General features: G+C 39.0%; 3 protein-coding genes across 3 annotated transcripts; all 3 read left to right on the plus strand.

Moving 5' to 3' along the window:
* The first annotated feature begins 951 nt into the window (after positions 1-951).
* Positions 952-1,981, plus strand: LOC131358071 (C-C motif chemokine 13-like). Its single transcript, XM_058397575.1, has 3 exons — positions 952-1,112; positions 1,536-1,644; positions 1,763-1,981. Exons 1-3 carry the CDS (start codon positions 1,043-1,045, stop codon positions 1,830-1,832), a joined length of 249 nt encoding a protein of 82 aa, XP_058253558.1. The 5' UTR covers positions 952-1,042; the 3' UTR covers positions 1,833-1,981.
* Positions 1,982-7,452: 5,471 nt separating this feature from the next.
* LOC131358072 (regakine-1-like) lies at positions 7,453-8,472 on the plus strand. The gene is made up of 3 exons (XM_058397577.1): positions 7,453-7,598; positions 8,020-8,128; positions 8,247-8,472. Exons 1-3 carry the CDS (start codon positions 7,529-7,531, stop codon positions 8,314-8,316), a joined length of 249 nt encoding a protein of 82 aa, XP_058253560.1. The 5' UTR covers positions 7,453-7,528; the 3' UTR covers positions 8,317-8,472.
* A 5,465-nt stretch (positions 8,473-13,937) lies between these two features.
* On the plus strand, positions 13,938-14,931 carry LOC131358083 (regakine-1-like). The gene is made up of 3 exons (XM_058397601.1): positions 13,938-14,084; positions 14,503-14,611; positions 14,730-14,931. The coding sequence occupies exons 1-3, from the start codon at positions 14,015-14,017 to the stop codon at positions 14,797-14,799; spliced, it is 249 nt and encodes an 82-aa protein (XP_058253584.1). The 5' UTR covers positions 13,938-14,014; the 3' UTR covers positions 14,800-14,931.

The following is a 14,931-nucleotide window of genomic DNA, read 5'->3' on the forward strand; positions in this document are numbered from 1 at the left end:
TGTGTATTCCTACAGCTCTTGGGCTCCTAGTGCCAGGGGATCATTAAACATCCTTTCTCCCTATACTGTCCTGAACACAAGTAATATTTATGTTTTTATGGTTGGATCTATTCTTCTCAGAATGCTTCTGAGGTCTTGGTAACAGTACACATATAAAGTCATATTCTATTTGAACATGGAGTATAAAACAAGGAATGGTAGAACGGTTAAGAATGGTTAAAAACCGTGTAGCAGTTACTCTTCTAACCTGAAAACTATTATTTAATTCTAGAAAATGATATAAATTAGACAAAGGCAATTGCAGGGGAATCAGCTGATAATACACCAACATTTGCAAGATCACATAAGACAATAACAACATAAATCTCATTTACTCATTCTACCACACAATTTTACACACTACTGTTGGACCAACATTAACCCTATTTTACCTAAACCCTAACCGACCTGACCATGCAGCCCTGTGTAAGCACATTAGCTTGCCTTGCACAACCGTATCTCAGGCCCTTCCGGTTATGCAGCCCTAGGGCAGCTGCTCTTGCAGAGGGGCTATTAAAACAATCACCAATTCACTTTCCTCATTCCTTTTATTATTCTCTATTGATAATATTGTTCATGTGTTTACTCTATAATGTGTGCTTATCGTACTATATCCTACTCTATAACGGTGTACTGAGGCCTAACTTTTAAAGTAGTGATGGTTTCTTACATGCATCTTATCATGATAACTGTTTATTCTGTTTCTTATTGCTTTATCTCAAATGTGTCTTCTCTCTTTGTTTTGGCCAAAAAAAATTACTCCATTGTTTCCTTACTGGTTTTGGTTTTTTTACTGACTCAGCACTGATTTAAATGAACTTCCTTTTTGCAATCCAATTTTGCAATCCAATTTTCAGCTGATTCCAGAAACCAAAAAAAGGAGGATTTGGTGAGAGGAGGGATGTTTGTGTTTGTGGGTGGGTGTGTGTGTGTGTGAGGGAGATCTATAAAAGCCTGTAATCTTAGAGGCATCTAAAAAGCCTTCATCACACATTCAGAGAACATGAAGATGAGTCGCGTGTTTCTGGTCCTGGGCTTCATCATGATCATGGCGCTCTACACAGAGGCTAAGCGTGAGTTTATTATATGCTTTCTTATGTAACTGTACAACATTAGTTATATATATTGAAAAATGAAACTGTATCCTGTTCATGGGAACCATTAACACATTTAGTGTAAGAAACAGAATAATAAAAAAGAAAGAAAGTAAAGTGTCTAAAAATGTGCATCTGCAAATTTCACAGATGAACTTTGACTTTTCGTTATGATTCTTATGATAGAATTAGAATTATGATTAATCAGTAATAAAACAATCATTACAGTTTAATACTACAACTAATAATAATAATAATAATAATAGTATGTTGGTAAGACAGTTATGTTGCATAACCTTAAAACCTGAAGGAATCATTTATGTATAATGTTTTCTCCACATTTATTTTTCACTAAAAATAAATTTCTATTTGAAACCTTATCTATACCTTGTTCACCTTTAGCTATTGCCTCTGAGATCTGCTGTTTCAACTTCTTCACTGGCAAGATTCCTGTCCAAAACATTCTGGATGTTAAAAAGACAGGATCACACTGTCCACAGCAAGGCTTCATGTGAGTATCTGAAAATGTAATTATGTAATTTAATATATATAAAAAAAAAATTAAATCAATTTCTAAATGAGAAAAGAGTAGATGAGATTGTATTGATGTGTGTGTGTTTGTGTTTCAGTGTTACTACTCCTAAAATCTCTGGTCTCTGTGTTCGTGAAATCAGCATCAATGGACAATATGAATCTTAATATTGCAACTGAGATGCAACACACACACACACACACACACCTGCTTCATAAAGTTTAAGCTTTAGCCATTTAATCAGCATTTATTATGAGGATTATTGATCTTATTGTTGCTTAATGCAGTGCAGATTAAAATAAAGTTATCATTTGCACCACTGAGTGAACTGCATGATTTATTAACAGAAACATTACTGTGATGTGGGAAAATATTTGAAAAGAAAACTTCGGAATGTAGAAGAAAATCATTTTTTTTATTAAAAAAGATTTTAAGGAATATTCTGAGCTCAACAAACAAACAAACAAACAAACACAAACTAAAGCTTAATCAGTAATATGATCAGTAATAAGATATTGCTAAAAAGAATTTTCAACAGCTGAACAATTGGGCCAGAATTCACAAATGAAGTTTTTCACAACAAACACATTTGAACGGACAAAACCTCAAAACATAAATATACCATTTACCAGTAACCCAATAAAAATATATTAACTTCAATCCAAAGGATGGAATAATAGATTTGACTTTCTCAGTTCTAATTAATGATAAACTCCCCTGATGCTGATTGTACCAGATAATGATTCCACTGGTATTGTGAGACATTTCCTCTCCATTTTAGCACTGTTTTTCACCGGATAGATTTAGAAAGAGTTTGTTTGTTTTTTTTCACCTTGCTGTTTCACTTCATTTTGTCTGTGGGAATGAGACCTGGGGATTTCTTGTCTTTGGATGAATGATCACAAATACTGTGTCACAAGATGAATCGACCCATGTCCTCTCTTATTTTCCTACACACACACACAGAGAAAGAAAGAGAGAAAGAACAGACTCAGTTTGGACAATGTTAGCAGCCTGAGCACTGGGACTCTTATTAATTACAAAATAATTAATAACATGTGACCTGTGAAGCCGAAGAAGTGTAACTGAGGTTATGAGCAGTGTGACAGAGAAGAAGATTGTGATTAAGGTTCCATCTGACATTAAATCTAATTGCAAAGCTATAAACAATGAAATAAACCAGATACACTTACAGTGAACATAGGCAGATTAAGAGAACAGCCCTCTTTTTTCGCTTTTTTTTCTTTTTACGATTTGTCTGATCGCAATCAGTTTGTAGATCTAAATGGTGAGTTCGCTAAGCATACTAAGGTCATGTTCGGTGTTCCACAAGGTTCTGTTTATAATATATGTTCATTATATATGCTTCCCCTCAGTGAAATTATTCGTAAAATGGTATTAGCTTCCACTATTATACTGATGACACACAGCTATATGCTCAGAACCTCGCCATCTCCCTTGTTAAGCAAATACGATATAACATTACTCTTTCATGACATGACCATCACAATACAGTTATACACATAATCATCATAACAGTTGTCAAGTTAATCATACGTATGCAACACGTTCTCTTTAAAATGAAGAACGGAGTAAATAGTCCTCGTATAGCAGCACAGCAATCATTTAACTGTAAAAAAAAATAAAAATACTGCCGCCATTGGTGCTGTCTCCTGACCATATAAGCAGTCTCTGGTTCTAAAGTGCGAGCACACATAAAACAGCAACACAATCTTTGTCTCAACGTTACCGGGGTTTATGAACACCTCCAAATATTAAGCAATGTAAACAAGATAAACATTATGAAACCAAGATGGAAGATAGAAAGCATAGAAAATGAAATGGAAAGTGTCAGACGTTATGTAAGGTGTAATATGAATTACGAAAATCCCTGAGTGTGATGTGATAGCCTCTGTCTACCTGTTGCTATTATCTCATCAAACTCGCTTGCACCACATGCTGGTGAAGCAGACAAGCAGCAGGTGTTGATTATGCGTCAATGTTCGATTGTTCTTGTGAAGTGAAATAATATAATATGCATGAAATAATAATATAATACAAGTGAAATAATACACACCGAAATGTCCTGTCAATTATTAAAGGTTGTATTTTAAACAATGTCAGATTACTCCAGCTTCTACTTGTCTGAAGGAAGCACAATTGAATGTCTGGTGGTAGCTAGCAATGCAGTGTCTCGTTCCCTACTCAGTGAACCGGGTTACATACGTAACCTGGTGCACTTTCTTTTCGAGGGAACTCGATGCTGCATCATGGCTGACGCTATGGGAATGTCAATACCAACACCGGCACACAGCCAGAGTGCTGGACAAGGCAATACACCTAGTGGAGTGAGCTGTAACCCCTAGAGGTGAAGCCACACAGGGCACCTCATAGGCCTAGGAGATAGCTACTACTACCTTGCACACTGTGCTGCTTGGAGGTAGGAAAGGAAGAGGACTCATGCCATGCGCTCAAGCAATGGGCATAAGTGCTAAGACCCCGAACTGGGCACAGCAGATATTATAGCAGAGCCATTCCAGGGTCAGAAACTTCTCAGTGGCTGACTCCACTGGCTCAAAGGGGGCTTGGAGAAGCCCCTCCAGAACCACTGAGACACCATCTGCAGGATTAGCCCCCTGGCACTGTGCAGAAGGCAAGAGACCAGGGTCTGTCTACATAAGAAGGGTATGAAGCTTGTGACGCATAACCCTTGTGACCATGAAAAGGGTGTCTGCAGAGGTGAAAACTCCTGCTCCTGAGCCATAGTTGAAATGGTCTTATGTGTATCAGACCCAAAGGAATAGCTTTGGCTGCTACAGACATGAGACAAGCATCCTCTAAGCCTGGGAGGCAGACAGCCACTGGCCTAATCAGATTTTAAAGCATTGTTGCTAAATACCAAACTATCAATCAGAAAGTGGTTCTCAGAGAGGTAGAAAGCACACTACTAGTGGGTGTGATGACAACAGCATACCCATATGTGTAGCTATCATGCTGCCCTTTACCTTCTGTTACCATCTAGTGAAATATGCATGTACAGATAACTAGTGGGTCTCAATCCCTGACCTGTTCTACCTCCCTAACCCTAGCTCCTAAGTCTTCGGGCTCAAATTCTTCGGCTACTATGAGAGAGACGTGTGGAGCAGTGCCCAGTACACAGTATCAGTTTCCAAGCTTATATATTAGAGCTACTCCTTGGGTCTATTATCAAATCTGATGTGGTTACATTTAGTTGTTTTCCTTCCATCCATGCATTCAACATCCCTCATCTGAATTCTTCATCTTTGTTTTTCTGGTCAAAGTACTTTGTGCAATAAAGGGTCTTCTTGCTTCTCTGAAGTCTTGTCGCATAGCTTGTAGTCTTCACTTCAGGTAGGTCTGATTTAGTCTAGGTCAATATTGTCCTAATGATGTTTCTTCTGGGAAAGTCACCAAAGTCTTGTGGGACTGCAATCTATTTTCTTGCTCCCAGTCTGCACAGTAGATCTCTTCCAAGCAGGTTCACTGGGGATTCTGGTAAATATAAAAAATGGTGCCAGTACTGTGGCATCTTCAATCATTATTGTCTCAGGGTCTATAAACTTCAATATTTGTGTTGTCCCTGAAAAGCCAGTGATATTTATTGAATTGTGTGAGAGGGGGATCCCAGAAACTTCCTGGCCTATACATGAGAATTCATAGTACACCATTCATAGTAGTTGATTCATGTCTTTGATGAAGTGTTGACATTCTGCAAGAGCTTCCCCTCGGGCTTCTTTTGGCTATCTTCAACTCCAGTTGCCAGCATTTCTGCCTCCTTCCTGGCCCTTGCCTTTGTCCCTGCACTCTCATGGGCCAGCCTTGGGTAGCTGTCGCTTTCTTTCCTTCATTATGTCAATCTGAGTTTCCTTGCTGTGCTTGAGGAGACGTATAAACCCTTTGCAATACTACTCTGAATACTTACTACTACATTGTTTCTCAGGACTTCTCTTTCTCTATCCATCATTCATTCTTCTTTTATCACCATCGGCCTTCTGCTTGGAGACATTTTTCCCTGTTCTTGTTAAATGTGCATAGGGCAGAGGCCTTCCCTCTCTCTGTCTTTCGCCTTCTTGTCCCCCCCCTTCTTCACCGCTTCTTCCTTTTTTTAAAAAAATTGTTTTTCTCCTCAAACCAATTGCCTGCATATGAGGAAGTGAAAGCGTATGGCACTTTATCCATTTTCAATGGATGTGTGTGTGAGAAAGAGAGATGAAGGAAACATCTGTTTGCTATTTATTATTATTATTATTATTATTATTATTATTGTTGTTGTTGTTGTCGTCTCAAAATATGTTCCAATAACCTAAGCCTATGCTGGTTTTGTGAACCTGTGTATTCCTACAGCTCTTGGGCTCCTAGTGCCAGGGGATCATTAAACATCCTTTCTCCCTATACTGTCCTGAACACAAGTAATATTTATGTTTTTATGGTTGGATCTATTCTTCTCAGAATGCTTCTGAGGTCTTGGTAACAGTACACATATAAAGTCATATTCTATTTGAACATGGAGTATAAAACAAGGAATGGTAGAATGGTTAAGAATGGTTAAAAACCGTGTAGCAGTTACTCTTCTAACCTGAAAACTATTATTTAATTCTAGAAAATGATATAAATTAGACAAAGGCAATTGCAGGGGAATCAGCTGATAATACACCAACATTTGCAAGATCACATAAGACAATAACAACATAAATCTCATTTACTCATTCTACCACACAATTTTACACACTACTGTTGGACCAACATTAACCCTATTTTACCTAAACCCTAACTGACCTGACCATGCAGCCTTGTGTAAACACATTAGCTTGCCTTGCACAACCGTATCTCAGGCCCTTCCGGTTATGCAGCCCTAGGGCAGCTGCTCTTGCAGAGGGGCTATTAAAACAATCACCAATTCACTTTGTGAATCAGTCATGTTGGAAGAGGAAGGGGCCAGCTCCAAACTGTTCCCACAAAGTTGGGAGCATGGAATTGTCCAAAATGTCTTGGCATGCTGAAGCATTCAGAGTTCCTTTCACTGGAACTAAGGGGCCAAGCCCAGCTCCTGAAAAACAACCCCACACCATAATCCCCCCTCTACCAAACTTTACACTTGGCACAATGCAGTCAGACAAGTACCGTTCTCCTGGCAACCACCAAACCCAGACTGGTCCATCAGATTGCCAGATGGAGAAGCGCGATTCGTCACTCCAGAGAACGCGTCTCCACTGCTCTAGAGTCCAGTGGCGGCGTGCTTTATACACCACTGCATCCGACGCTTTGCATTGCACTTGGTGATGTATGGCTTGGATGCAGCTGCTCGGCCATGGAAACCCATTCCATGAAGCTCTCTGCGCACTGTTCTTGAGCTAATCTGAAGGCCACATGAAGTTTGGAGGTCTGTAGCGATTGACTCTGCAGAAAGTTGGCGACCTCTTCGCACTATGCGCCTCAGCATCCGCTGACCCCGCTCCGTCAGTTTACGTGGCCTACCACTTCGTGGCTGAGTTGCTGTCGTTCCCAAACACTTCCACGTTCTTATAATACAGCTGACAGTTGACTGTGGAATATTTAGGAGCGAGGAAATTTCACGACTGGATTTGTTGCACAGGTGGCATCCTATCACAGTTCCACGCTGGAATTCACTGAGCTCCTGAGAGCGACCCATTCTTTCACAAATGTTTGTAAAAACAGTCTGCATGCCTAGGTGATTGATTTTATACACCTGTGGCCATGGAAGTGATTGGAACACCTGATTCTGATTATTTGGATGGGTGAGCGAATACTTTTGGCAATATAGTGTATAAAAGCCTGTAATCTTAGAGGCATCTAAAAAGCCTTCATCACACATTCAGAGAACATGAAGATGAGTCGCGTGTTTCTGGTCCTGGGCTTCGTCATGATCATGGCGCTCTACTCAGAGGCTAAGCGTGAGTTTATTATATGCTTTCTTATGTAACTGTACAACATTAGTTATATATATTGAAAAATGAAACTGTATCCTGTTCATGGGAAGCATTAACACATTTAGTGTAAGAAACAGAATAATAAAAAAAGAAAGAAAGTAAAGTGTCTAAAAATGTGCATCTGCAAATTTCACAGATGAACTTATACTGATAGAATTAGAATTATGATTAATCAGTAATAAAACAATCATTACAGTTTAATACTACAACTAATAATAATAATAATAATAATAATAATAATAATAATAGTATGTTGGTAAGACAGTTATGTTGCATAACCTTAAAACCTGAAGGAATCATTTATGTATAATGTTTTCTCCACATTTATTTTTCACTAAAAATAAATTTCTATTTGAAACCTTATCTATACCTTGTTCACCTTTAGCTATTGCCTCTGAGATCTGCTGTTTCAACTTCTTCACTGGCAAGATTCCTGTCCAAAACATTCTGGATGTTAAAAAGACAGGATCACACTGTCCACAGCAAGGCTTCATGTGAGTATCTGAAAATGTAATTATGTAATTTAATATATATAAAAAAAAAATTAAATCAATTTCTAAATGAGAAAAGAGTAGATGAGATTGTATTGATGTGTGTGTGTTTGTGTTTCAGTGTTACTACTCCTAAAATCTCTGGTCTCTGTGTTCGTGAAATCAGCATCAATGGACAATATGAATCTTAATATTGCAACTGAGATGCAACACACACACACACACACACCTGCTTCATAAAGTTTAAGCTTTAGCCATTTAATCAGCATTTATTATGAGGATTATTGATCTTATTGTTGCTTAATGCAGTGCAGATTAAAATAAAGTTATCATTTGCACCACTGAGTGAACTGCATGATTTATTAACAGAAACATTACTGTGATGTGGGAAAATATTTGAAAAGAAAACTTCGGAATGTAGAAGAAAATCATTTTTTTTATTAAAAAAGATTTTAAGGAATATTCTGAGCTCAACAAACAAACAAACAAACAAACACAAACTAAAGCTTAATCAGTAATATGATCAGTAATAAGATATTGCTAAAAAGAATTTTCAACAGCTGAACAATTGGGCCAGAATTCACAAATGAAGTTTTTCACAACAAACACATTTGAACGGACAAAACCTCAAAACACATAAATATACCATTTACCAGTAACCCAATAAAAATATATTAACTTCAATCCAAAGGATGGAATAATAGATTTGACTTTCTCAGTTCTAATTAATGATAAACTCCCCTGATGCTGATTGTACCAGATAATGATTCCACTGGTATTGTGAGACATTTCCTCTCCATTTTAGCACTGTTTTTCACCGGATAGATTTAGAAAGAGTTTGTTTGTTTTTTTTCACCTTGCTGTTTCACTTCATTTTGTCTGTGGGAATGAGACCTGGGGATTTCTTGTCTTTGGATGAATGATCACAAATACTGTGTCACAAGATGAATCGACCCATGTCCTCTCTTATTTTCCTACACACACACACACACAGAGAAAGAAAGAGAGAAAGAACAGACTCAGTTTGGACAATGTTAGCAGCCTGAGCACTGGGACTCTTATTAATTACAAAATAATTAATAACATGTGACCTGTGAAGCCGAAGAAGTGTAACTGAGGTTATGAGCAGTGTGACAGAGAAGAAGATTGTGATTAAGGTTCCATCTGACATTAAATCTAATTGCAAAGCTATAAACAATGAAATAAACCAGATACACTTACAGTGAACATAGGCAGATTAAGAGAACAGCCCTCTTTTTTCGCTTTTTTTTCTTTTTACGATTTGTCTGATCGCAATCAGTTTGTAGATCTAAATGGTGAGTTCGCTAAGCATACTAAGGTCATGTTCGGTGTTCCACAAGGTTCTGTTTATAATATATGTTCATTATATATGCTTCCCCTCAGTGAAATTATTCGTAAAATGGTATTAGCTTCCACTATTATACTGATGACACACAGCTATATGCTCAGAACCTCGCCATCTCCCTTGTTAAGCAAATACGATATAACATTACTCTTTCATGACATGACCATCACAATACAGTTATACACATAATCATCATAACAGTTGTCAAGTTAATCATACGTATGCAACACGTTCTCTTTAAAATGAAGAACGGAGTAAATAGTCCTCGTATAGCAGCACAGCAATCATTTAACTGTAAAAAAAAATAAAAATACTGCCGCCATTGGTGCTGTCTCCTGACCATATAAGCAGTCTCTGGTTCTAAAGTGCGAGCACACATAAAACAGCAACACAATCTTTGTCTCAACGTTACCGGGGTTTATGAACACCTCCAAATATTAAGCAATGTAAACAAGATAAACATTATGAAACCAAGATGGAAGATAGAAAGCATAGAAAATGAAATGGAAAGTGTCAGACGTTATGTAAGGTGTAATATGAATTACGAAAATCCCTGAGTGTGATGTGATAGCCTCTGTCTACCTGTTGCTATTATCTCATCAAACTCGCTTGCACCACATGCTGGTGAAGCAGACAAGCAGCAGGTGTTGATTATGCGTCAATGTTCGATTGTTCTTGTGAAGTGAAATAATATAATATGCATGAAATAATAATATAATACAAGTGAAATAATACACACCGAAATGTCCTGTCAATTATTAAAGGTTGTATTTTAAACAATGTCAGATTACTCCAGCTTCTACTTGTCTGAAGGAAGCACAATTGAATGTCTGGTGGTAGCTAGCAATGCAGTGTCTCGTTCCCTACTCAGTGAACCGGGTTACATACGTAACCTGGTGCACTTTCTTTTCGAGGGAACTCGATGCTGCATCATGGCTGACGCTATGGGAATGTCAATACCAACACCGGCACACAGCCAGAGTGCTGGACAAGGCAATACACCTAGTGGAGTGAGCTGTAACCCCTAGAGGTGAAGCCACACAGGGCACCTCATAGGCCTAGGAGATAGCTACTACTACCTTGCACACTGTGCTGCTTGGAGGTAGGAAAGGAAGAGGACTCATGCCATGCGCTCAAGCAATGGGCATAAGTGCTAAGACCCCGAACTGGGCACAGCAGATATTATAGCAGAGCCATTCCAGGGTCAGAAACTTCTCAGTGGCTGACTCCACTGGCTCAAAGGGGGCTTGGAGAAGCCCCTCCAGAACCACTGAGACACCATCTGCAGGATTAGCCCCCTGGCACTGTGCAGAAGGCAAGAGACCAGGGTCTGTCTACATAAGAAGGGTATGAAGCTTGTGACGCATAACCCTTGTGACCATGAAAAGGGTGTCTGCAGAGGTGAAAACTCCTGCTCCTGAGCCATAGTTGAAATGGTCTTATGTGTATCAGACCCAAAGGAATAGCTTTGGCTGCTACAGACATGAGACAAGCATCCTCTAAGCCTGGGAGGCAGACAGCCACTGGCCTAATCAGATTTTAAAGCATTGTTGCTAAATACCAAACTATCAATCAGAAAGTGGTTCTCAGAGAGGTAGAAAGCACACTACTAGTGGGTGTGATGACAACAGCATACCCATATGTGTAGCTATCATGCTGCCCTTTACCTTCTGTTACCATCTAGTGAAATATGCATGTACAGATAACTAGTGGGTCTCAATCCCTGACCTGTTCTACCTCCCTAACCCTAGCTCCTAAGTCTTCGGGCTCAAATTCTTCGGCTACTATGAGAGAGACGTGTGGAGCAGTGCCCAGTACACAGTATCAGTTTCCAAGCTTATATATTAGAGCTACTCCTTGGGTCTATTATCAAATCTGATGTGGTTACATTTAGTTGTTTTCCTTCCATCCATGCATTCAACATCCCTCATCTGAATTCTTCATCTTTGTTTTTCTGGTCAAAGTACTTTGTGCAATAAAGGGTCTTCTTGCTTCTCTGAAGTCTTGTCGCATAGCTTGTAGTCTTCACTTCAGGTAGGTCTGATTTAGTCTAGGTCAATATTGTCCTAATGATGTTTCTTCTGGGAAAGTCACCAAAGTCTTGTGGGACTGCAATCTATTTTCTTGCTCCCAGTCTGCACAGTAGATCTCTTCCAAGCAGGTTCACTGGGGATTCTGGTAAATATAAAAAATGGTGCCAGTACTGTGGCATCTTCAATCATTATTGTCTCATGGTCTATAAACTTCAATATTTGTGTTGTCCCTGAAAAGCCAGTGATATTTATTGAATTGTGTGAGAGGGGGATCCCAGAAACTTCCTGGCCTATACATGAGAATTCATAGTACACCATTCATAGTAGTTGATTCATGTCTTTGATGAAGTGTTGACATTCTGCAAGAGCTTCCCCTCGGGCTTCTTTTGGCTATCTTCAACTCCAGTTGCCAGCATTTCTGCCTCCTTCCTGGCCCTTGCCTTTGTCCCTGCACTCTCATGGGCCAGCCTTGGGTAGCTGTCGCTTTCTTTCCTTCATTATGTCAATCTGAGTTTCCTTGCTGTGCTTGAGGAGACGTATAAACCCTTTGCAATACTACTCTGAATACTTACTACTACATTGTTTCTCAGGACTTCTCTTTCTCTATCCATCATTCATTCTTCTTTTATCACCATCGGCCTTCTGCTTGGAGACATTTTTCCCTGTTCTTGTTAAATGTGCATAGGGCAGAGGCCTTCCCTCTCTCTGTCTTTCGCCTTCTTGTCCCCCCCCTTCTTCACCGCTTCTTCCTTTTTTTAAAAAAATTGTTTTTCTCCTCAAACCAATTGCCTGCATATGAGGAAGTGAAAGCGTATGGCACTTTATCCATTTTCAATGGATGTGTGTGTGAGAAAGAGAGATGAAGGAAACATCTGTTTGCTATTTATTATTATTATTATTATTATTATTATTATTGTTGTTGTTGTTGTCGTCTCAAAATATGTTCCAATAACCTAAGCCTATGCTGGTTTTGTGAACCTGTGTATTCCTACAGCTCTTGGGCTCCTAGTGCCAGGGGATCATTAAACATCCTTTCTCCCTATACTGTCCTGAACACAAGTAATATTTATGTTTTTATGGTTGGATCTATTCTTCTCAGAATGCTTCTGAGGTCTTGGTAACAGTACACATATAAAGTCATATTCTATTTGAACATGGAGTATAAAACAAGGAATGGTAGAATGGTTAAGAATGGTTAAAAACCGTGTAGCAGTTACTCTTCTAACCTGAAAACTATTATTTAATTCTAGAAAATGATATAAATTAGACAAAGGCAATTGCAGGGGAATCAGCTGATAATACACCAACATTTGCAAGATCACATAAGACAATAACAACATAAATCTCATTTACTCATTCTACCACACAATTTTACACACTACTGTTGGACCAACATTAACCCTATTTTACCTAAACCCTAACTGACCTGACCATGCAGCCTTGTGTAAACACATTAGCTTGCCTTGCACAACCGTATCTCAGGCCCTTCCGGTTATGCAGCCCTAGGGCAGCTGCTCTTGCAGAGGGGCTATTAAAACAATCACCAATTCACTTTGTGAATCAGTCATGTTGGAAGAGGAAGGGGCCAGCTCCAAACTGTTCCCACAAAGTTGGGAGCATGGAATTGTCCAAAATGTCTTGGCATGCTGAAGCATTCAGAGTTCCTTTCACTGGAACTAAGGGGCCAAGCCCAGCTCCTGAAAAACAACCCCACACCATAATCCCCCCTCTACCAAACTTTACACTTGGCACAATGCAGTCAGACAAGTACCGTTCTCCTGGCAACCACCAAACCCAGACTGGTCCATCAGATTGCCAGATGGAGAAGCGCGATTCGTCACTCCAGAGAACGCGTCTCCACTGCTCTAGAGTCCAGTGGCGGCGTGCTTTACACCACTGCATCCGACGCTTTGCATTGCACTTGGTGATGTATGGCTTGGATGCAGCTGCTCGGCCATGGAAACCCATTCCATGAAGCTCTCTGCGCACTGTTCTTGAGCTAATCTGAAGGCCACATGAAGTTTGGAGGTCTGTAGCGATTGACTCTGCAGAAAGTTGGCGACCTCTTCGCACTATGCGCCTCAGCATCCGCTGACCCCGCTCCGTCAGTTTACGTGGCCTACCACTTCGTGGCTGAGTTGCTGTCGTTCCCAAACACTTCCACGTTCTTATAATACAGCTGACAGTTGACTGTGGAATATTTAGGAGCGAGGAAATTTCACGACTGGATTTGTTGCACAGGTGGCATCCTATCACAGTTCCACGCTGGAATTCACTGAGCTCCTGAGAGCGACCCATTCTTTCACAAATGTTTGTAAAAACAGTCTGCATGCCTAGGTGATTGATTTTATACACCTGTGGCCATGGAAGTGATTGGAACACCTGATTCTGATTATTTGGATGGGTGAGCGAATACTTTTGGCAATATAGTGTATAAAAGCCTGTAATCTTAGAGGCATCTAAAAAGCCTTCATCACACATTCAGAGAACATGAAGATGAGTCGCGTGTTTCTGGTCCTGGGCTTCGTCATGATCATGGCGCTCTACTCAGAGGCTAAGCGTGAGTTTATTATATGCTTTCTTATGTAACTGTACAACATTAGTTATATATATTGAAAAATGAAACTGTATCCTGTTCATGGGAAGCATTAACACATTTAGTGTAAGAAACAGAATAATAAAAAAAGAAAGAAAGTAAAGTGTCTAAAAATGTGCATCTGCAAATTTCACAGATGAACTTATACTGATAGAATTAGAATTATGATTAATCAGTAATAAAACAATCATTACAGTTTAATACTACAACTAATAATAATAATAATAATAATAATAATAATAATAGTATGTTGGTAAGACAGTTATGTTGCATAACCTTAAAACCTGAAGGAATCATTTATGTATAATGTTTTCTCCACATTTATTTTTCACTAAAAATAAATTTCTATTTGAAACCTTATCTATACCTTGTTCACCTTTAGCTATTGCCTCTGAGATCTGCTGTTTCAACTTCTTCACTGGCAAGATTCCTGTCCAAAACATTCTGGATGTTAAAAAGACAGGATCACACTGTCCACAGCAAGGCTTCATGTGAGTATCTGAAAATGTAATTATGTAATTTAATATATATAAAAAAAAAATTAAATCAATTTCTAAATGAGAAAAGAGTAGATGAGATTGTATTGATGTGTGTGTGTTTGTGTTTCAGTGTTACTACTCCTAAAATCTCTGGTCTCTGTGTTCGTGAAATCAGCATCAATGGACAATATGAATCTTAATATTGCAACTGAGATGCAACACACACACACACACACCTGCTTCATAAAGTTTAAGCTTTAGCCATTTAATCAGCATTTATTATGAGGATTATTGATCTTATTGTTGCTTAATGCAGTGCAGATTAAAATAAA

Source organism: Hemibagrus wyckioides, linkage group LG08 (assembly GCF_019097595.1).
Source record: "Hemibagrus wyckioides isolate EC202008001 linkage group LG08, SWU_Hwy_1.0, whole genome shotgun sequence".
Taxonomy (NCBI): Eukaryota; Metazoa; Chordata; class Actinopteri; order Siluriformes; family Bagridae; genus Hemibagrus; species Hemibagrus wyckioides.